The 24,764-nt window shown below is 35.5% G+C and overlaps 1 protein-coding gene across 7 annotated transcripts in view; it reads right to left on the bottom strand.

Annotated features, from left to right (window-relative positions):
• Positions 1 to 24,764, bottom strand: part of ZMYM4 (zinc finger MYM-type containing 4) — a 149,813-nt gene that overhangs the window by 19,946 nt on the left and 105,103 nt on the right. For 6 of the 7 annotated variants that reach the window (XM_058553641.1, XM_058553636.1, XM_058553637.1 and 3 more), the window contains 18 exons: positions 24,571 to 24,655; positions 24,074 to 24,329; positions 20,081 to 20,255; positions 19,761 to 19,973; positions 16,490 to 16,640; positions 15,863 to 15,978; positions 14,927 to 15,202; positions 14,603 to 14,753; positions 13,616 to 13,788; positions 12,644 to 12,794; positions 11,956 to 12,096; positions 11,592 to 11,629; positions 9,823 to 9,967; positions 6,690 to 6,808; positions 5,540 to 5,711; positions 3,255 to 3,308; positions 2,673 to 2,852; positions 2,166 to 2,260 (listed from right to left, as the gene is read on the bottom strand). In XM_058553641.1, the coding sequence (XP_058409624.1) occupies positions 2,166 to 2,260; positions 2,673 to 2,852; positions 3,255 to 3,308; positions 5,540 to 5,711; positions 6,690 to 6,808; positions 9,823 to 9,967; positions 11,592 to 11,629; positions 11,956 to 12,096; positions 12,644 to 12,794; positions 13,616 to 13,788; positions 14,603 to 14,753; positions 14,927 to 15,202; positions 15,863 to 15,978; positions 16,490 to 16,640; positions 19,761 to 19,973; positions 20,081 to 20,255; positions 24,074 to 24,329; positions 24,571 to 24,655 (2,691 nt within the window). The remainder of the gene's footprint in view (positions 1 to 2,165; positions 2,261 to 2,672; positions 2,853 to 3,254; positions 3,309 to 5,539; positions 5,712 to 6,689; positions 6,809 to 9,822; positions 9,968 to 11,591; positions 11,630 to 11,955; positions 12,097 to 12,643; positions 12,795 to 13,615; positions 13,789 to 14,602; positions 14,754 to 14,926; positions 15,203 to 15,862; positions 15,979 to 16,489; positions 16,641 to 19,760; positions 19,974 to 20,080; positions 20,256 to 24,073; positions 24,330 to 24,570; positions 24,656 to 24,764) is intronic. The other variant, XM_058553640.1, reaches the window with a different exon arrangement.

The following is a 24,764-nucleotide window of genomic DNA, read 5'->3' as shown; positions in this document are numbered from 1 at the left end:
TGACTTCAAAACTGATTGTAAAGCTACAATAATCAAGATAGTTGGTACTGGTATAAAAACAGCCATATAAATCAATAGAACAGAATGGTTTCAGAAATAGACCAACACATATATGGTCAGTTGACTTTTAACAAAAATGTCAATGTAATTCAATGGGGAAAGGACAGTCTTTCCCAAGAGTGGTACCAGAATTACTGGATATCCTTATACAAAAAAAAATGAACCTTGATTCTTGCCTCAACTCATACATAAAAATTATCTCAAAATGCATCACAGATAAACCTAACAGCAAAAACTATAAAACTAGAAGAAAACATAATAAAAATATCTTAGTTACCATAGGTTAAATAAAGATTTTTAAATGGGATACTAAAAAGCACAAAGTGTAAATAAAAGAACAGAAAATAATAAAGTAGACATCCTCAAAATTTTAAAATTCTGTTCTTCACCATTAAGAAAATAAAAAAGGAAGTAAAAGAATAGGAGCAAAAGATATATTTGATAAAAAAAATTATATCCATAGTAAAGAACACTTACAACTAAATAAGATGATAACCAACCCAATAAAAATATGTGCAATAGTTTTGAATAGACACTTTACCAAAGAAGATACACGAATGGCAAATATGCATATGAAAAGATGCCCAACATCATTAGTCATTAGGAAAATACAAGTTAAAACCACAATGAGGGGGCCAGCCCCGTGGCTTAGCGGTTAAGTGCGCAAGCTCCGCTGCTGGTGGCCCGGGTTCGGATCCCGGATGCGCACCAATGCACCGCTTGTCCGGCCATGCTGAGGCGGCATCCCACATACAGCAACTAGAAGGATGTGCAACTATGACATACAACTATCTTCTGGGGTTTTGGGGAGAAAAAGGGAAAAAAAGGAGGAGGATTGGCAATAGATGTTAGCTCAGGGCCAGTCTTCCTCAGCAAAAAGAGGAGGATTGGCATGGATGTTAGCTCAGGGCTGATCTTCCTCACACACACACACACAAAAACCACAGTGAGATACCACTATACATTCACTACAATGGCTAAAATTAAAAACTGATACTACCAAGTGTTAGCAAAGTCATGGAGCAGATGGAAATCACACATTGCTGGTGGGAATCAAAATAGTACGCCCACTTTGGAAAACAGTTTGGCAGCTTTCTTACAAAGTTAAAAATATACGTACTATAAGATCCAGCAACCCCCTCCTGAATATTTTTCCTCAAATGAAAACATATGTTCACACAGAGATTTATACTAAAATGTTCATAGCAGCTTGATTCAAAATAGCCCCAAAATGGAAACAACTCCAAATTTCTATCAACTGTTAAACAGTTAAATGAATTGTGGTTTATCCATACAATGGAATGCTACTTGGAAATAAAAAGGAATGAACTACTGATACATGAAACACCATGGATGAATCTCAAAAACATGCTAAGTGAAAAGAGTGATACACAGAAGACTACAAATCATGAGATTCCATTTATATGACATTTTAGAAAAGGCAAAGCAGTATCGTTTTGCATTAACCTGCAAAGCAGATTGATGGTTGTCAGGAGCTGGAGATGACGACTGACAAGGTCACAAGGGAAGTTTTTGGGACAGTGGAAGTGTTATGAATGTGGTGGTAGTTACGTACTGAATATATTTGTCAAAGCCCATGAAATTGTACACTTAAAATTTATGAATTTTTAAATGTAATTGTAACTTAGAGCTAATTAAAAAAAATAAGGCTATTATTCTTTTAATTTTTGGTATGGGAAAGGTCTGTCAACATGAAAAACAGTCCATGTGAACTTCACTATTATACTACACTATACAAAATAGTGAACCTCATTATTATAATACGTAAAAAGAAAGCTAAATTTAAAAAAAGAAAAGTCCACAACAAGGATTATAAAAAGATTTTTAAAGTAAACAAAGCAAAACAAAAAAAACCCCTCAATTATAGAAATAAAAATAAATGTCCCTGCTAAAAGAAATGTAAAATAAAAGATACAGTTCTTAACTACAAGAAACAAAAACAAAAGCACAAAAATACAACGTTGTAAAACAATGTATGGAATTCCTCAACCCTGGCTGATACAGAGTTTTATAAACAGGAGGAACTAATAAACACAGATAGAACGAAGGAAAGAAAATACTAGAAAAATTAAGCTACTGCTTACTCTTCGTCTGGGCTGGGGGAAGCCATCTCTGTGTCGTCGTCTTGTTCGGGAACGTGCCTGGATTCCCTGTCCTTTATTCAGTGGGTCAAAGGATTCTATAAATAATCAGCAGAAAGCATAATGTGAGGTAAATAACTCCTAGACTTAAACAAAGACTTAGACTGGGGGAGGAAATATCAGGTAGTCATTACTATACTCATTATTTTGTTTGTAATAGAATAAGAATTTTACTTATATACTTAAGAGAAATAAAGGATATACAACTTAAAAACTTCAATAACAATCAAGAAAACCTCCTATATGGTTACTGGGGGAAAGGTAAAAAACAAAACAAAACAAATTAACCACTTATAAGAACAATATGGTACAAATTAATGCCTTCACAGGCAGGGACCATTTGTGCCCTAGATTATTATCACACATTATAACTGCTTCTAATGTCATTTCAGCATTGTACCAATGTTTTAAAATAAAGGACTTTCAGCAGACAGGTTACACTGTACAAACCTGATGGAAAATCCGCTTCCAGATCTTGTTCAGTTTCCCCTTTTGAGAATTGCTTCAGTTCTGAATCAGCCTCCTGCACTGCATTTGACTTTAGGGCATAATGATTCAACTCTTCCTCCCAGCTATGTGGAGTAGATACTGCCTCTGATTCAAGATCACCACTGTACGTACTTCCTTGGTCTAGAATACACAGAAAACAAATAAGCCCTCAAAATAAGATAGACTCTTGACATGCTCAGAAACCTTCCTGAACCCCTGAATACCAAAAACTGAGATTATGGTTGCTGAACAATTACCTAGGTACACTCAAGAATGAAGTAACTTGTTCACCAGCCTCACAGAACTGGATTCATCTCTTTGGCACACACCTTAAAGCAATATCTCACTTAATCCTTAAAACCAATATTTGAGGTAGTTTTTATTATTCTCATTACAAATCAGCACATAATCATAGACATCTGATGCCCCCTACAAATAGCTAAAATTGCAAATATTCAATACAAGGATGCTAATACTTTGTGAGTTTGTATCACTAACAAAGGATAATATTTCTAAGAGCCAAACATATTTACAATCACAAACCTTTTTCAAATATCTTGGTGTCTAGAAAGAGTTCCTGTTCAGAAGTTTGGGATCCTAAAGAAAAAGAAAAGCACATAATAAAACAACTTATATGTATAGTCATGTATCACTTAACGACAGGGATATGTTCTGAGAAATGTGTCGTTAGGCGATTTCGTCGTTGTGCAAACATCACAGAGTGTACTTACACAAACCTAGATGGTATAGCCTACTACACAACTAGGCTATATGGTACTAATCTTATGGGACCACCATCATATATGTGGTTCATCATTGACCAAAATGTCGTTATGCGGTGCATGACTGTATACACGAAGCAAACTGCATCTCAAATGAAATGACTGCCCTATACACATGAATCATACTAGGGAGTTCTAGGTAACTAGCCTTCATATGCAGAAAGAATGACTCATTAATAAAATCAGGCATTAGTGGTAAATGCGGTTAAACAAATTATGATTGATAACAGTGGTTACACTTCTGGATAGCAGTATGAAAGAAGTCATGAATAAAGAGAGACCTTTATTTTGAATTTTACACTCTTGTGCTATCTGAAATAACTGTTTTTTACAATGACAGACATACACACACACACACACACAATACTTATTCACAGATTGACAAATCTGCTCTAAATTGCTTTTTTCCCTCCAAAATATAATACGCTTTACCATTGCATTAGAAAGCCAATAGACTTAGAATATAAATATAAGTTACATGAGCAATCAGCACATGGAACTAAACAGAACACAGTTCTATCAATTATAAACTTCTTTAAAAGTAAGAAGCTTAAGGATTCAAATTACCAAAACATCAAGTTTTTAAAAAAAACCCAGGAAAATTGCTTCTTTCCCCTAAAATCAAAGATCAACTAGCCAGATCCCTTCAGTTGGAATTCATTTCTCCCTCTTTACGTTTCTAAACCATTTGATTTTACTTACACTATAGTGATTACAATATCTGTCATGAAGCTTAGTCTTGAAAGTTCTTCTATCTGACTCAATTGTAGGCTAAGGCAAACCCATGATATTTGCACAGAGGAAGCACTTGATAAATGTTAACTATTAATGTGAATGGAGAAGCCAACTTAAAATGAGGTTTATCATCAGGAATTGCTTAAACTTCCAAATTCAATATCAGAAGTTAGAAAATCAAGCATAGGAGCAATATTCTAAGACATTAAAATCTACAAATAAATGAATCAGAATTATGAGATTATACACTAAAGAGCAAAATGAGACCAGAAACATTGGGATAATAACTAACAAGCTTTTTATCCATCTCTCAGAATATGTATGATTTAAAAACTTACTAGCAACACAAAAGAAAAGTTGACTATAGTTTTTTGAAATGCTACAGTGTTTGGAAAATCATCTAGCATTTATTATGCAAAATCAAAACCCAGTAGCTAGCTTTCTAAAAACCATCACTGAAAAAAAGAAAAAATTGTCAGGAAAAGAATTCTTTCTTGACTTATCAGTGATATATGGAAAGGCCATTGTGAAAATTCATCTACGTATTTCAACTATCTTAAACATTTTCTCTCTCTCTTCTTATGATTGTCTCATCTTATATCCAAAATTCAAGGACGTGCTAATTAAGGATAGAAACCTTTCTGGAATATATATTACTAGGCTCTGGTTAATAACATTTGCTTTGGAGTCAGACCTGGATTCAACTTCCAGTTCCATCACTTCCTGGTTGCATAACCAGGGCAGATATAAACATCCTATTTTCCAAATGAGGAATCTGAAGTAAAAAGTACAGTCCTCAAAGGGGTGTTGTGTAGATTAATGGAGGCGATGCCATAGTGCATTTAGGACAATGTGTATGGTAAGCACATAAATCTTAACTATTGTTATCATCATTATTCTCTACTCATAAAATGGGATTTATCTGTGAGTCATTTTGAGCCAAATGTTTTTCATCCTAAGGTTCTATTTACATTCTACCAACATGCTGGTTATTATATAACAGGAATTCTTATCTGGGAACCATGGCTTTGATTACTGGGATAAAATCAGAAAATCATCATGAACCATGGATTTATAGGTTATTTTCCTGGAATCATTAAGAACTAAAAACTGTATTGAATATCGATACTTATTTGCCTTTATAAAAAGGATAGAGCTTTCAAAGGTATCAATAAGTTTAACAAATCCACAGACCTCGTATTTAAACACAAATAAAAGAAACTCCTTGACTGTATGATACTTAAAATTACTTGAGTTGCCTGAAAATCTGTGGGTGTGTTTTTTCTTTCTTTACTTTAAAATTCTACCAACCTCCCTGGGATAGAGTCTTCTCCTTTTCTTCATCTTCTGCAATCATTTCTGCCATCTCAAGGAGATCAGCTTCAAATGGATGTGAGGGAAGCTTTTCCTTAACGTCTTCGATACTCTCGGTGACTTTATCTTTGTTATCCATTGAGGGTGGAATAAGCATAGGGACAGGCATCTGAAAGACCAAGGATAGACTGAAGAGTTTCTTAGGCAACACGTTCGTCATCAAAACTATTAATTGTGAGGCTGGCCCGGTGGCATAGTGGCTAAATTCGTGCGCTCTGCTTCGGCAGCCCGGGATTTTTGGATTGGGATCCCGGGCGCAGTTCAGATCCCAGGCATGGACCTAGGGACCACTCATCAAGCCATGTTGTGGAGGCGTCCCACATACAAAATGGAGGAAGACTAGAACAGATGTAAGCTCAGGGCAAATTTTCCTCAAGCAAAAAGAGGAAGATTGGCAACAGATGCTACTTCAGGGCCAAGCTTACTCACCAAAAAAATCCTATTATTTGTGAGATGATTTAAGTACTACAATAAAAATGCAAACTATTTCTATTGCTGATGATTAAAATAGTCTTGCTAGTTTGTTTTTATAAGACTACAGCCATTTAAATAAAAATTGAGTAAAAGCTTTTCTGGACACTCAACAAAATATATCTCTGAAGCCTCTAAAAGAATAATTATCTAACACATTTTTGTTTTGTTTTTGATTATATTTCTTGCTTAACATATTCAAACAACTGTTTCCCTTAAGAATTCAGTACCAATGAAAAATATGCTTCCAATAAAAAATGAATACATTTTTCTTTAATAAAAAGTGAGAATCATGTAAATCATAGTATTCACCTTTCCACTCTTGCTAGAATCTAGGATTCTAACACACACAGTTTCTGATCTTTTTCTATTTGAGTGGTCGTATAGTGTATGAAACATGATAAAAAAGCTATATCATAGCTTTTTCTGAGAAGGCAGGGTACAAATAAAAACAGTTCTTTATATAAGCCATATTAAGTAATACAGTAATATGATAATAGCCAACCAGAGTCAGGTATATTTTACCAACAAGTGAAAAGTATTTTTAGGGAGCTGTAAAATTTTAATTGAGGAAAATGTATACTAGATTAGTCTTAATCTCTAAATGATTACTCACTGGAACTGGAATTCCAAATGGGACCGGTGCATACTGAGTATAAAGATGAAGAGGTATGGGCACAAACACTGGTACGGGAACTGGCACCACAATGATCTGGGGCTGACTTGGAGTGTCTTCTAATTAAAAAAATGGCACAAAAAACAAAGACGGTTAGAAACACTGTAACAAAAAATTTTTAAAAGCATATAGAGATTTATAGTTTAAAAGACGTGTAATCAATGACAGGAAGTGTTCATAGAAAGGAGAAATAACTGAAATAGCAAAGAAAGGCTTGAGTTCAGCACTAACAAAAAGTGGGCAACACAATCATTATCAACAATATGAGGATAAAATGAATGAAAGATAGAATCTGGATGGACGAATGGGAAGGACTGGAACAGTGACCTTAGAAGAGGGGTATGGAAAACTGCTAACGTGAGTAAGTAGTGTGAGTAAGTAGTGTATGTTCAAGAAGAGACCGAATAGGTAGAAGGACCATTTTTGTAAGGCTAGAATGCACATTTTAAAACCATTTCTAGTTGATAGCACGGAGCTACTATAAATCTGCTAGCACAGAGTAATGTGACGAAAATGGCATTAAAAAAGATTAATTTGGCTGCCATCTTGGCATGGAACAAAGAGTATATAAAGTGTAAAAGTAGGGCCAGCCCCAGTAGCCTAGTGGTTAAGTTCAGCGCGCTCTGCTTCGGCAGCTCAGGTTCGGTTCCTGGCGGCGGACCCACACCACTTGTCTATCAGTGGTCATAATATGGTGGCAGTTCACATAAAAAAAAGAGGTGGCGCAGCGGTTAAGTGCACGCACTCCGGTGTGGCGGCCCAGAGTTTGCAGGTTCGGATCCTGGGCGCGCACTGACACACTGCTTGTTAAGCCATGCTGTGGCAGCGTCCCGTATAAAGTAGAGGAAGATGGGCACGGATGCTAGCTCAGGGCCAATCTTTCTCAGCAAAAAGAAGAGGATTGGCATCAGATGTTAGCTCAGGGCTAGTCCGCCTCACAAAAAAAAAAAAAAAAAAAAAGAGGAAGATGGGCAACAGATGTTAGCTCAGGGAGAATTTTCCTCAGGGGAAAAAAAAAGCTAATTTCTCTACGCCTCAGTTAAAACAAACAAAAAATAAATAAATGAAGTGTAAAAGTAGGAAACGATTACAATATATAGAACTAAGGCCGGCCCCGTGGCTTAGTGGTTAAGTGTGCACTCTGCTACTGGCGGTCTGGGTTCGGATCCCAGGCGCACACTGACGCACCGCTTCTCCGGCCATGCTGAGGCCGCGTCCCACATACAGCAACTAGAAGGATGTGCAACTATGACATACAACTATCTACTGGGGCTTTGGGGAAAAAAAAGGAGGAGGATTAGCAATAGATGTTAGCGCAGAGCCGGTCTTCCTCAGCAAAAAGAGGAGGATTAGCATGGACGTTAGCTCAGGGCTGATCTTCCTCACACAAAAAAAAGAACTAAGATGATGAGGGCCTGAACTAGGGTGGTTATGATACCTACAAAAAAGAATAAATATATACAGCAGATGTTCTAAGGTATTAAAAAGATGAAACAAAACTCAGAAACTAACTTAAATATGAGTAGGGGAAAAAGCGAGAAAGATGGAGGATTCGTTCAATTATTTCACAAGTATCTATAGAGTCCTTTCCATGTGCCAGAAAAATATGCTAGATAATTATAAAATCACTAATGTAGGAGAAAGGCAATGCTAGTGACAAGAAGAGAAAAGGTGACAATTTGACTAGGGTTAAAGGTTGGAAATAACATGGGGTCAATTTTACCATGGTGCAGTGGACATAAAAAAAAACACATTACATGATTATAGATGTCTGAAAACCAAGCTACACAATACTAAATAAACCACTATTGATACAATAAAAATATAGGACTAAGTTATCTATAGCATTGCTATTCAATGTGGTCCACAGACCAGCAGCATTGATATTACCTGAGACCTCGCAAGAAATGTAAAACCTCAGGTTCCACTAAATCAGAATCTACTTAATAAAACTCCCAAGTAATTCATATACATACTAATGTTTGAGAAACACTGGCCTACAGGATAATCTTCCAGATCTAGGAATCGAGGATTTCTTTCTAATTTAAAAATTCTGGGACTTTCAGATGGCAGCGTGAGGAGCTCCACAGACCTATTCCCTAGTGAAATAAGCAAAGCTGGTGAAAACTGTTAAAAAACCACCATTTAAATTCTTTGGAAATTGTCCTAAGGGCATATAGCAAATATAGAAACATTTATTCAAGAAAATCTACTAAAATGCAGTAAGGACGCTAGAAGTCTATAACATTTGATCTATCACCTGCTCCACAGCCCCAGCTCAGCCAGTTCAATCTGACAGAAGCTCCACTCTGGGTGGGTATGGCCAGGAACATAGTCTCCTCTTCCTTCAGCTCCCGATCAAGGGTTACCATATCTCACCAGGAGGAATAGGCCACCATCATTTCTCACTCCCTCCAACTTAAGGTGAACAAGTTAATTCTCAGGTGATTGCAGTCAACAGGCTGGGGGCTCCCTTCCTCCACCTAGCTGCCACCCACAGGATAGAGGCCCTACTCCAGGAACTGCAGGCCAAGAACACTGGGGTCCCAATCACCCCCACCCCACATCACTTGTAGGGGAGAGATTCCAAGCCAGGAGAGGGAAGCTGAGAAGATCAGAGGCTAGCACTGTTCCCAGCATCCAGAGAAGTAGCTCAGAGATTTTGCCTGGGGGGGAGGCAGTTCAAAAGAAAAGAATGCCACGAAGCTCTCCCCAAAGGAACTGACTATTTGAAATAGTCTAGAAGATAATAATTCCTCTTAATTAAGACCCTGTCTACATAATTCCAAAGTCTATGCTTACTCCATAATATACAGTGCCATTAATGAGGAAATTAAACGAAGTGTTCACAGTATGGTATTATCAATTAACTACCTTCTCTTTGCCATAACTTGTTAAATCTCAGATGGTGAAAATACCTAACTCACAGGGATGTTGTGAGAACTAAATTGGGCAATGTATATAAAGCAACCAAACACATCACCTAGGAAACAGTAGATACTCAATTAATGTAAGCAGATCCCACATTCCTTTCCCCTAAAAAAATGAAATGAAGAAAGCACAAGGAACATACCTGTCTGGCATTCTTTGTTTTGAGTATGTGGTTTGCAAGAGGTGGCTTTAGTCTGTGTGATGGGTTTGCACAATAAAGCTTTATTCTTCAAAAGTCTTGGAGGCTGGGAAGGTGGCAGTTTCAGGGCATCTGTTTGTGTACTTGCCTAGTAAATAAATCAGAAACCAAAGAGGTTTTCAAAAGCTTATCACTAATTACGAGAAATATTATAATTTCGAAAGAAATACTATATTGGAATTACATGCAAAACAGAACATATTCAACTAAGTATGTAACCATACAATTTCCTGAAATATCAGTAGTGATAAAGGAATATTTTGATAACTATATATTGACTCCAAATGTATCAAATTATCAGTTCTGGTTACCAAGAAAAATGCTATTTCTATTGTATGACATTGTTGATCAATAACAATGTTGGCTGAGTTTAAAATGAGAACTGTTACTTCTTGACTAAGTCTTTTTTTTTTTTTTTGGTAAGGAAGATTGGCTCTGAGCTAACATCTGTGCCCATCTTCCTCCATTTTTTTTTTTTTTTTTGTGAGGAAGATCAGCCCTGAGCTAAGATCTGCCAATCCTCCTCTTTTTGCTGAGGAAGACTGGACCTGGGCTAACATCCGTGCCCATCTTCCTCCACTTTATATGGGATGCCACCACAGCATGGCTTGACAAGTGGTGTGTCGGTGTGTGCCCAGGATCCGAACCGGCGAACCCTGGGCCGCTGCAGCGGAGCACGTGCACTTAACCACTTGCACCACCGGGCCGGCCCCTTCCTCCATTTTTGTATATGGGATGCCGCCACAGCATGGTTTGATGAGCATTGCATAGGTCTGCGCCCAGGATCCAAACCCGCGAATCCTGGGCTGCTGAAGTGGAGTGCATGAACTCAACCACTACGCCACCGGGCGGTGGCCTGAGTTAAGTCTTAGAAGACTTAGTTTCATGATAATTAGAAATAACAGAATCACTTATGATCATTTAAGTAACTTGAAAAAAGATGATGTGAAAGTTATTCCAGAGACCAGGAAACACTTTAGAAATGCCACTGTTCTAGTTATAAGTTTTTCTCATTATTTATTTTAAAAAAAATACTGAGTAAAAAGAAAAAACGCAATGCTTATTTACAGCATAATCTCCACTGGATGGGAAATACACTACATTTTATAAATATTTTATTTACAGGGCCGGCCTGGTGGCATAGTGGTTAAGTTTGCATGCTCTGCTTCGGCAGCCAGGGGTTCGCAGGTTTGGAACCCCAGGTACCGAGCTATGCACCACTCATCAAGCCATACTGTGGTGGCATCCCATATAAAAGTGGAGGAAGGTGGGCACAGATATTAGCTCAGGGCCAATCTTCCTCAGCAAAAAGAAGAAGACTGGCAACAGATGTTAGCTCATGGCCAATCTTCCTCACCAAAAAAAAAAAAAAAAGTATACATTTTATTTACAATCTGACTACATTACAGAATGCTCCAAAAACCTTTTATGCCTGAATTCTGTACAATTTACTTTAATTCTGTACAATTAAAAACAACAACTTTCAGTAATGACACAGAGATAGCAAGCATTCAAAGAAATTAAAGTACCTATAAGATCTAATTAAATAACCAGAAAATCCTGTTCCTGAACAAAGATTAAATGAGCTCATGCTATTTATTTTATATAATAAATAGAGAATAAAGGAGGGCAAATTAGCTTAGACATATTCATACTGCATAAAAATGGAAAATAAATACAGTGGCAATACCAACAAAAATAATAAAACTTACATCCCCAATGATTTTCGCTGTTACTGTTGGAACTGCACCTGACACAAATTAAAATATATATTTAGGATCTTATACAATTATTTAAACATCAGCATTAAAAGCTTGGACAATAAACACAAAGTCTTATAATAAAAACATGTATTAATTTAATTCACGGGAAGACTAGCATCTGCAATATAATATGAGAAAAAGAGATCTGGAATTTATGAAAACACTATTTAATGCCCCAGCAGCCCACAGTGAGCTACCACTCCTAATATGAATGTGTCAAACATATGAAAAGGATCACTGACAGAAAAAAGGTAGAGAACCACTGTATTCAACCTCAAAAAGGCTAGATAAATGCTTTCAAACCAAGCCATACCTTGTAAGACACTGTTAGAATTCACTGTGGGCTGAGCAGCAGGAGCACTTGCTAATGATACTACATTAGCTATAACTGGAGTTGAATCTTTTCTTAGAGATGGGGGCCCTGCTGAAGCAGCTGGCACCATGGAAATACTTGCTGATCAAAATAAACAAAAATAAGAAAACCTCATGTGATTTATATGTACATACATAGAAACCAACATCTCAAGGAGATTAAACAACGCTTTCAGGTTAAAGTAAACCCTATTGGAGCAAAGAGTCACTTCAGTATTAACTAGGTTTTTTTCTATTTTTTAATTAGCAAAACTTAAAAGTATTCTATGTACTTTCTCTTGTATAACTATGCATGTGGTATATTTTAAAAGCCTTGTGATTTAGATTCTATGTCCTTTGTTTTATTCTCAAATCCTTTCTTAAGGAAGTCAATTACAAAACATTAACTGCCATTCTTCCCCACAAAGTTCTTACAGAGTTTACTTGATTCAATATGCTCAGAGAAAACAAAAAGAACTCATTTTACAGGGCCTTAATATAAGGTGTTAAACAAAAAGAGATTTAAATGTTAATGTCATTTGAACAGAACGATATTTACATTTCATGAAATTGACAACCATTTAAAGTTTCCAATCTGTAGAACAGTAGTTAGTACCTGGCATTGATCAAAGACTAAAGTTTAATTTTACCTGCATTGTTTTGTGAAGGTGGGTCACACATACTTTGTTGATTACAGAACATCAAGATACAAAGCAGGTTACAGAAATGTTTCATTTCTCCTCGCCATTTCAAGGACTCACTGAGTTTACCCTGTCGCTTACAACCATCACATTTGGCCATCTGAAAAAGAAACAGAAGACAGTAAAGGAGTAAGAAACAAATTATCTGTGGTCTGACAGAATAAAAGCAGGACACACATAACAAGTAAGGAAATTAACTTAGAATTTAGAGCACAAAAAATGAAGGTTAACTCTCCTAAAATGGTAAATATTTATCTATCAATAATTTTACACTAAACATTACAAAAAAGTCACATTATAGAGACATCAATAAACAGTAATTAAAAAACATAGTGGGGGCCAACCCGGTGGCATAGCGGTTAAGTTCATGCACTCTGCTTTGGTGGGCCAGGATTCGCCAGTTCGGATCCTGGACGTGGACCTACGCACTGCTCACCCAGCCATGCTGAGGCAGCGTCCCACATAGAGCAACTAGAAGGATATAGAATTATGACATACAACTATCTACTGGGGGATTGGGGAGAAAAATGGAAAAAAGGAGGAAGACTGCCAACATATGTTAGCTCAGGGTCAATCTTCCTCAACAACAAAAAATAGTGAAATGAAAATACCTATCTTCCTCAAAGACTTCAGAAGACAAATTCATTTTAGTTAAATACTAAATGAATAAAATTATAATTTTAAATATTTTAATGTCTTAACATTGATATGTCTTCTACAAGGAAATTAAAAACAAAAGGAATACAACTTCAGTGACATTAAAATTTTCTTAAATCATATATTAATACTGGAGAACATAATACATTTAATACTTGAAAGTTTTAAATCATTAAAATTGCCCTTTCTACTCCACAAAAGAATAAAAGAATAGAATAATGTATGCCCTAACTTGAAAAACCCAGGAATGTGAATTACATTTACCTGATAGAACAGAACTGTATACTTGGACATGCATTCTTCACAACAGAACTCTTCCACCTTCCCCCCCAAATTATTCTGTACCAATTTGGGAGATGTCTGTAAACAATAACTGCACATTTTACAGTGATTTCCCCAGCGTTTTGCCAAGTCATGTTTATAAAGCAATTTGCAACCTAAAAAATCAGGAAAGATAAAGTTAACATCAGGGAGAAATATTAACTATCTACATCTTTCATTTAAATGCCCTAAAACAAAGTTTTCACAGTTGGGTCCTCACCAATTAGTAGATCAAGAGATCAATTCAGAGGATCAATACTATCATTTTCTTTTTTTTAAACAAAATAAGACAGGATAGAAAATATTACAGTGCATCACATTTAGTAAAAGCCAGTTTTGCTTCACGAAACTTGTTTTCTTCGGTTATGTGATAAGAGACTGGGTCACAATGTAAAACGTATTTCTTCTTTTGTGTCGTGATCAAAAAGTTTGAAAGCCACTAGTTTAGGAGGCTAATCTTGTACAATGTAAGAATAAAACAAAACACTCTAAACATGTAAAATTGTCTTCTAAATAAAGAAGACAATCTAGCTCATATCAATTTGCATATTCAAATCATTTATATTCAGAAATGTAATGGCTATATAAAACAATAAAAGTATAATCTTAGGATGCTACCAAAATTTAAGAGTTCCCTTTAGAAATAAGTGCAAGAACTAAAAGATCCCTATCAACCCGATAACATTAAATGTTTTTCACAATACATCATCTTCTGCAATACACTTTGAGGATCTTTTCCTTCATTTTAACATCTATCTGAGATGAAGGATTAGATCAGAAAAGGGCAAACCAAGTGTAAACAAAACAAAAAGGCTTTGGTGTTATACACAAAGGATAAAATAGATAAACTTACATAGTAACAGCTTAAATCATCAACTACTTTTAAAACAACCAACGTGCTCAGTAGGTAAGATAATCTTCTGTCTTTACCTTCACTACAGAACGACTTGTCAGCACCTGAGAATCGCACAGTCTCCTTTACAATTTTCTCAATTTTACAATATTCACACATTGCCATTACATTATTTATTTTCTTATATTCATCGGAACAATTCTTGCCACAGAACTGAAACATTTTACCCTGCAAAGAAATGATCATTAAGTACTAATCAAGCATTTGGTTTATCTTACGGAAATCCTTATCTTTCTTACTTTCAAAACAAATAGTGTAATTTTGAGACATGAAAAGCCATAAAGAATTTTACAGACAGACCAGTTTATACTCAAACTCTTTATCATGACCCTATACTTTACCTTATAGTCAAGAAGTTCTGGTTTTGTGGCAAAAAGACGGTTACAGTGCTGACACTTGAGTTTTACAACACTTCGTGCAAACCCAACGTGTTGGGATTGGGCAGCAAGACGCTGGAGACCAGCTGCAGCAGAGCTATTGATGGAGGTGGGAGAAACAGCAGAGGTGTTACCTCCTCCTGCTGACACTGTTGAACCTGTGGGGATGCTTACAATTACTTGGCCCTGAGATAAGGGCACTACTGAAGAATTCATCCCTGTTGGTTTGTTGAACAAATTCTGGAAAAAACAAACAAACAAACAAAAAGATCAATCTAATTATTTGTTCAAACAAGTAAGGACTGAGTGCCTAGGTATGCCAGATTCATTTATGAATAGGCAAAAAAAAAAAAGCTGCCTTTGAGCAGCTTATAACTGAAGGGGGGAAGTGTCATTTATATCCAAAAAAATAAAATAATTTAACTAATAATCTTCTCCAAAAATAATATCCTCCCGGGGGCCGGCCCCTTGGCGTTCCGGTTAGGTGCTCACGCTCCACCGCTCGCGGCCCGCGCCGACGCACCACTTGTCAGGCCGTGCTGTGGTGGCGTCCCATATAAAGTGGAGGAAGATGGGCACAGATGTTAGCCCAGGGCCAGTCTTCCTCAGCAAAAGGAGGAAGATTGGCATGAATGTTAGCTCAGGACTGATCTTCCTCACAAAAAAGATAATAATAATAATAATATCCTCCCAACAATCTGGGTAATAATAGTATCATTTAATTTTACAGAAGGTAATTAAATGACATGCCTCCAAAAACAGGACGAATCAAAGAACCCAAGTTTAATAGGACTGAGATAGAAATTTAGCAATCTAGGAACTAGCAAACACCTAATAAGTTAACATTACTATAGTAGGCGACAAACTGACTGGAGAAGAGGAACATTCCTGAAGCCATACCTGGAAAGCTACCACACAACTGTAGCTGCAGAAGTTGCGTATACTTCCATCTGACATGGCTAGGTGATACTGAGGGATTGCTGAGGTTTTACAACTGTTACATTGAACTTGTACACCTTAGCAAATCAAAATAAAAACTGATGAGTAATATATACAAATGTGCATATATTTATCTCATATATTTACATGAGAAAGTAAGTATTATGCAATATGTGAAAATTCAAGGGCCAGGTTAAGTTGCAGCAACTGAAACTAAATCACATCACATATAGACAAAAACTAACAACATTAAAAATATTTCTTTTAATTTAACGCTGTCACAGTCTACCCTGAAACTACAAAATAAATAAATCTTGAAATAAGTCAGGTGTGGACAAAGAAAATACATTAAAGAAGCCATAGGGAATTCTTTTGGTAAGGGGGAAATGCACAAATAGGCAAGCAAGTAAACAAACAGAAAATAACCATCAAGGTAATAGGTGATACTTGATAAAACAGATCTGAAATGTTTTAAATTTGCCTTAAAAATCAACTAAATTTGAACAAAAATCTATACTATAAAAACAAAATAATAACCATAATTTTTTTCAACTATTATATTTACATAGTTTATGAAACCAATATTACCTGCAGAAGTAACCATTTTAACTCTGTAAGCAGATAAGCAATTAACAGAACAGAAAAGCTCTGTCTTTCCCAAGCTATTGGTATTTTCAATCATTTCTGCTGAGGATCTCAATGATTTGCAAAGCGCACATGGTGTAATTTTGGCTGATTTCTATTAAGAGAATAAAATAACATTCATTTTTACCAAATTACAAGTAAAAGCATAATTCTTTGAAAAGTTTAAACTTAACACTGAAATAACTGAAATATTTTAAATTCGTGGCTTTCAAACTTTTATGATAACAATCCTCAGTAAGAAATAAATTTTACAAAGTGACCTAGTACACACACAATTCTGAGGTTCTGTGTTTCTGTATTATACATGTATGTATATAAAACTGAAAAAAGCTTCATAAAATAATATATATGATAATAACATGTGATGCAATTTGATATTGTCTATTCTATTCTATTTCATTAAAAAATAATGCTGGTCACCACCCAGCAATTTTAATTTTGGGATTTATTAATTGGTTGTAACTATAGTTTAAAAAATGCTATTTTACAGGCTGGCCCGGTGGTCTAAGCAGTTAAGTGCACGCTCTCCGCTGCGGCAGCCCGGGGTTCGCCGGTTTGGATCCCGGGCACGCACCAACGCACCGCTTGTGGAGCCATGCTGTGGCGGCATCTCATATAAAGCAGAGGAAGATGGGCATGGATGTTCGCCCAGGGCCAGTCTTCCTCAGCAAAAAAAGAGGAGGATTGGTAGATGTTAGCTCAGGGCCGATCTTCCTCACACACACAAAAAAGGCTATTTTAAAAAATTCCAGGGGCCAGCGGGCCAGCCTGGTGGCGCAATCGGTTAAGTGCGCGCGCTCCGCTGCAGCAGCCCGGGTTCCCCGGTTCGAATCCCGGGCACGAACTGACGCACCAACCGTTAAGCCATGTTCCATATAAAGTAGAGGACGGTCCATATAAAGTAGAGGAAGATAGGCACGGATGTTAGCTCAGGGCCAAGCTTCCTCAGAAAAAAAAAGAGGAGGATTGGCATCAGATGTTAGCTCAGGGCTGATCTTCCTCACACACACACCAAAAAATTTCACAACAGGGAATTCATGCTCTAACACTATCCTAAGAATTGGAAGAACCTCCCCACAAAAGGTGCTATAGAAAACCATAAGATATGAATTAAATGAAATTAATAAACTTATTAGAAAATCTACTGTCAAATATTCTACAATAATAACAACAAAGCACATTGTAAGCAATGAAGTGGGAGCAAACTTTTGACTATCACAGGTGTCCATATATAAACAACGGAAGAGTCTGTTATCTTAAGTTCCCACTCAATCAGAGATTCAGCAGCAAATAATGCTAAACACTATTAACATGTCATACATTCAGGATAACTTGTAAATTATACCCAGCACCCATTAAGAGATTTTAAGACCTCTATTCCCTCTTCAAGGACAAATTTGTTAGACTTGCTATTAAAACAGATACATGTTAAAGTGAGCATAGTTCTGCATTCTGGAATGTCTTCTACATCTCCAAACCTATTTCTCCTTTCCTCATCCATCAGGACTGCAAACACAAACTTAATTTATAAGAATTAGGTCAAGAGTTATCTCTGTGAACTTTTTGCAAATATTCTCATCTTGCCCTATCAGGTAGAACTGACCATGCTTCCTCTGTGCCCCACTGTACCCCATAATACTTCCATCATAGCATCTCTACTCAGTTATATGTCTTATCTCGCCCAGGAGACATGTAGCCCCCTCAAAGCAGGAATCACATCTAATGTTTATTTAATGAATTATATATAAGAAGAAAAAAAAGTAGCAGAAATGACCATCTTCAATGTACCAGGTTCTATACTAGGTGCTTTCTCATTCTTCTTCATATAATCCTAACAAGATCCCAGTGACATAGGCAGTATAATGTCCATTTACAGATAAGAAAATGGACTCAGGGAGTTTAACTGCCTTCCCCAAGGTAAAATTCTATTTGAATAGAAAGTCTAGGAATCAAACCAAGACCTGCTTTACTTCTAAATCCAAATTCTTTCTCTACACCACAGTACATATTAATATGTGAGAAATTTAATAGGTATTGGCTAAATTAAAAATAATAAATAAGTTTAAAATTAAGATATCTCAACCTATTTCCCCTTCTCTTGTGGAATATGAACCATCTTTCAACGAACTGAACCCAAGTAACTTTTAGTACTTGATACAATATCAAAAATAAGTCTTTTGGACAAGGATAAAGTATATGAAAATATTGGAGGTTTTTTTCCCCTATGGGAGCAAAAACATGGCGTTTCTAAAGAAAGGAATAAATAGTAAAGCTAAGCCCTTTTAATGTGTTTGTATATTAACAAGAAATAAATGGAAATACTGTATAATGTTTAAAATCCCAAAATCATTGCAAAGATTTAAGAACAATTTTTTTAAAATTTCCCAATCAACATTAGTAAATTCACCAATTTTGGTAGACTGTATAAAAATTCACTATTCTAAGATAAAGAATGATCAGCAAATGCACTGAAACACAAAGGCATTGTAAAATTAAAAATGTAAAAAGTTCTTAATATTCTTTTGGGTTTATCAATTTTAAAATCTAATTTCTGATCAAAATTTACTAACAAAATTATAAATCTAGTAAAAACAAAACTGCAAGAAGACATTTGTCATACAGAATTCAACCAATTCATCCTTTACAACCCTTGTCAATTCACAAAATAATACATAACCCACATTTATTTCTTCTGTTTCAGAAGAAAAGAAGAAAACCTTTTGAGCAATTAATGGTAAGATTTTTATTTTCTGAATTGCAGTTTCAACCATATGGATCTGATTTCAAGAATACATAAGCAACTTGGACCTTACCTTGTCAAATAAAAAAGTATATATATGCAAACCAAAATATATTTCAAAGATTAGAAGGCTATACACCAAAAGGATGGGAGTGTGTATCTCTGGGAGATGCATTATTTTTCTTCTTTGTGCTTTTCTGCATTTTCAAAAACATGACTCATATTTGAAATAAAAAAGCCATATCCTAAAAACACATATTGCAAATGCATGAATAGAAATACATATTACTTACAAAACTCTATATGAGTTTTTAACACGCATTTGACAAATACTATTTATATATAAAAAACACTAATTAAGCTAATAATAAGATCTTAATATTTTTGTAACAACATTTTCATAAATAATTTCTACCAAAAATTTAGATCCTCCTGAAATGAACAAAGATATCACGATTAAACATGGTCATGTACCTGCTTATATGCTGTGACACACGTTGAACTACAAAACTTCTTAGACTGTCCCTCTATCTGAAGCATGTGGCATTGTCCAGAGCCACTGTAACAGTAACCCCCACAATTCTCACAACAGTTCATGGTGAGGTTGTTAGCAGAGCGAAACTTAGAGAAGCAGGCATCACTGCAAAGTTTATGTACCACATTCTGGTAATTAACTTCATGTCGAATCTAGAATTAAAAAATAACAACATACAAACAAGCAGAGACTATCAACAGCTGTACTTTAAGCACGAACATTAGACTCCTCCTCCCAATACAGTAAAAAGATAACTTACAACAGCATTCTTCTGACACATGCTGCATTTGGTTGAAATGCTATTCGTATTTATGGTAACAACAGGTTTTCTTTTCAGTTCATATGTTGACAAACATGATTGACTACAAAAATCTTTACTTGTGGTGGTATTTTCAAACTGGGCACTGATTACATCCTTTGGATTTAAAATGTCTCTAAAAATGATAACAAAGATAAAATAAGCCATGGTGTATAATTCATTTTTTTCCTTTTTGTGAGCTAAAATAATCAAACAGAGGCAATTATATGGTAGGGAAAGGGCATTAATATTTAAGTCAGAAAACCTGGATTTTCTTGGATAAACTGATAAATTACTTTGATCTTTAAGTTCTGTTCTATAAAATGGAACTAATACATGACTTACTTCATAGAACTGTTGTGAGAATTAGTATGTTTCAAGATTAAAAGGATATCAAACAGTTATTATTCACCATTTCTAGTAGTTGGGATTAGAGGAGATTTTAATTTTCTTCTTTAGGCTCTTCCATATTTTCAAAATATTCTTTAAAAATAATATTATACTAGAAAATTTTAAAAACCACTATCTTTTAAAAGTAAAAGTACATTTTGAACTACACAGTGTATATTCTAGCATGGCTATATAAAATCGAACATTTCCCTATCTAAATAATTTATTTGTAAGCCTTAGTAGCAAAGGCATGAAGATTAAAACCCTAATGATTAAGGCTCCCTACCACTCCATGCCTTATCCCACCCCCAAATCAGTCTTCCTACATAGTTGTTTATCAGATAGTTTATGTGTAAACCATTTTAAAAACCAATTTTTAAAAATACCTCGATGAAAATTTCTAAACAGTGTCTCTCTCCCATGGGTACACACTCACATAATAGTAAATAAACTGTGTTATATTCATTCCTGCATCTTAACCAGATTATACTAATGAGGACTTTTTAAAAAAGATTACAAATATCTCTGCTTCAATAAAAGATAATGCGAATCATCACAAGGAATACCTGATATTGTGCTATGCTCTAATACATAACTCCTTACTTCATCTTCTATACTTAGTAGCTTCAAACTACTCTACTTCCTGCATTTTATTTTTTGCCTTTACAGTTACTTTTCATTAGGTTTTAACGTATTTCATTTACATAAGTATTTACTGAGCAGTCATATTGAGACAGGCACTAACTAAACCCTGTGTCAAGGTGTGGTACAAGCATGCACTCAAGGAGCTCACAGTGTGTTGGGACAGACAGATAAACGATATATAAAATACCATAACAGAAGCATTCTTAAAATATAAAAGTATAATAATTTTGACACAGATATGTATAATGTACCATAGAAATAGAAATGAAGAAACAATTATTTCAGACAGTATGTGACATGAAAAGCTACCCAAAAGAAGGTGACACTTTAGCTGGACCTTAAGTAGGAGTTTCCTAGAAGGTTAAGGAGATAAGGGATGGGGAGTAGCATGGAACAAGGCAATGGAAGTATAAAAGTAGGTACTTCTCATTGCTCTCAGTATGCTTAGCGTCCAATTACATTACATCTTATTGTAGTAGATTACATTTTATGCAGAATGAGAAGGAGCAATCTTACTCCAGATAGTAAAATTCAGAGATGGCACAGACAATTCTTAAATGGTTACTTCTTTGAGTGCCATTATATCAAGAAATCTGATCTAACAGTATTAAAAATTACCTGGAGGGTAATTATCTCTTTTATGTAGGATTTGAAATAGATTTTTAAAAACATATCGTTAGGGGCCGGCCTGGTGGGGCAAGTGGTTAAGTGCCCGCGCTCCGCCGCGGCAGCCGGGGGTTCACCGGTTAGGATCCCGGGCGCGCACCGACGCACTGCTTGTTTAGCCATGCTGTGGCGGCGTCCTATATAAAGTAGAGGAAGATGGGCACGATGTTAGCCCAGGATCAGTCTTCCTCAGCAAAAAAATCTTTTCTATCTCCACTTACTAAAATTAAATTGAAATTTTTCTTATAGGGATTGACTTACAATTTAAACCTGTTTGACTATACGGACTGTCTGGGGGAAAAAATGCACGTGCCAAAATTAACCAGCTATGTGATACTGAGCAAATCTCTAACTTCTTTAAATCTAATTTCCTTACATATAAGGTACAATCAAATTCAACAATGTTATAATCAGATAAACCAGACTATCCCAAACTCTTGCCATGACTGTGTAAATAAGAGGAAAAAAGGGGAAGGAAAGGTAAAACGGTGAAAAGGAGATGAAAGAATAGTTCAGAAAGTGAAATAGAGCACAAGGAAAACCAGAACGATTAGTGGTTGAGGACTGAGCAACAAGAGAAAAAGGTATGCTGTAAAATGAGAAAACGGGAAAAGACAGACAGAAAATGAAGAAGAAAAAGCTGAGGCGATAAGGCAGGTAAGGAGTCCCTGAGAGAAGAACAGAAAGGGGTGAACGGAAAAGAACAAGGGATAAGAAAAGGGTACCAGAGTAAGTGAATGAAGAAGCAGAACAGTTGAGAGTCAAGGAATGACAGGTTGAAAAAATGGAAAATTTATGAACAAGACCAAACATAACAAAAGAAGAAAATGTAATCTTAGAGAATAATTGAATTTCATAAAATCAAGACAGCGATAAAATATGACACATAGGTAAAAATGACCTATCTCCAGATAATGCTAGGCAAATACTAGAGACCAAAGGGATGTAATAAAATCAGATGAAAAGAATCACATGTACGGACAAGAATTTAAAAACACAGAAAGAGGGCACACATTTTAAAACTTCTGTGAGTTTTCTATGGTCATTTTGAAATCCACTGATAAACCTTTGAAAGAAGTATCTATGACTATTATTATGAAAGGAGAAATACCTCTGAAATTTTAGAAAGTGCTGATCCCTAAAGTAAGAATTAAATAAGGAAGTATAAAAAGAAGTTATGTGAAATTATTTCATGGCAAAATAGACAACAGAAAAAAAAAAACCTATAAAAATTATAATTTTCATGTTGATTTAATCTTAGAATCTGATGATGAATATACCAGAATATAGAAATTAGACATATGGCATGTAAGCACTCATTTTTAAAAGCATCTTTCATAAAACAAACAGTATAAAGAAGTCTATTATTGCTAAATTAAACTTGAAACATGAAAGGATGTGCATATAACTAACTTCTAGAAAAACTTCTAACTACATTCAAATTTCTTTTAAGTCTCTTATCTATATGCCTTTTTCCAACTGAACCAGAAGAGGGAGCATCTTTTCCCCTTGCCAGACAGGGAAAGGGCAGAATCCATGGAAGGAACTAAACACAAATATCTAAACTTATAAACCATGGGTTTGAGTAGTTTAATAACAGAGGTCAAAGTGTTTCAGAACAAGAGCATTATCCATCTTTTTCTGGACTTAGTTTCTAACAATCACTCTCCAAAATTAGCCAAAATTAGTTCATATTCCTCAAATACATCAGGATGACCTTATTACTAATTCTGTAATCCTTGTATTGACATGTCTAAGGTTATATTTTTTTTGTTAAACACTGAAATGGAACATCTGAGGTACTTAAGAGATATTGTGAAGATAAAAATATATATACTAGAATCCTTTTAAAGTTAAAAAGTATTAAATGAATTCCAATTACATAATAGAAAACATAACTTTAAATATTTGTTGGATTTAAGTATTTATTACCTAGAGTTACAAGATAAAATATTGTGGTCTACCCCTAAATGGTGTAGTTCTTGTTGTATAAAGCATCTCAACTAACAAGAATAGAAAGGTTGGTTTCAAAAACATCTCTTAATGTACAAAAGGCACATTATTAAAGTTAAAAGAAAGCTGAGCACCTAGCATCCAGAAAGACTGAAAGCAGCAACAACATGTTGGTACAAAATAATCTGATATTTCTCAAAAAACATGGAAATGTAGAAAATTAAACAATACGCAGATAAGAACAAAGTATCTTAAAAGAAAGGAAATCAACAAAGAAGATAATTTAGAATTCTGCTATACTTTGAGCAACTTGAACAAGTTTTCTTGGTGGGAGGAGGCAGTGGGCGGGCAGGTGGAACTGTATATCCAGTGAGGCACAGTGTGGAGCAGAAGAGCTGAGTGGACCCTTTCCTCTGATAAGCAGTTTGCCCCTTCTGGAGGATTTTTTTACAACCAGAACAGGAAACTCGAACAGCTGTGGCTGGAACTGAAGGAAGCATTTTATTCATGCCAGATGATGCCAGTGAAGGCTGAAAGCCAGTAGTCAACTGCGGAGCTTAAAAAAAAAATTGAAAGAAAAAATGTTTTACTTTTTACCATGAATTTTAAGTGTGCATCCTTTCTTTCTCTTCTAGAACTAGTCTTGAAACCCAACACTAATTATGCAATATACAATTAAAGTTATTCTAAATGGGCAGAGAGAACTGCCTAGTTTACTAATACAAGTAGATACTTCCTCTCACTCATACTGGTCAGAATAAATAAACATGATTAATTTATTCAGTTCTTTTTCTTACCAAGAGGACTGCCACTGACTGAAAACACAGCACTAATTTTCAGTTCCCCCTCTTGAGTTTTTTGCTGTTGGCCATGACTATACTCCTTTAAAAAAGAAAACAAATAAATAAATATGTAGAGAAAATAAATACAATGTATCTTTAAAAACCCAGACGTTCAAGACATTTTACTATGGCTACATAGGGGTGGAAAA

This window comes from Diceros bicornis, chromosome 13, assembly GCF_020826845.1.
Source record: "Diceros bicornis minor isolate mBicDic1 chromosome 13, mDicBic1.mat.cur, whole genome shotgun sequence".
In the NCBI taxonomy this organism is placed as follows: Eukaryota; Metazoa; Chordata; class Mammalia; order Perissodactyla; family Rhinocerotidae; genus Diceros; species Diceros bicornis.
The sequence above is the reverse complement of the archived record's forward strand: the minus strand, read 5'-3'. Positions and strand labels throughout refer to the sequence as shown.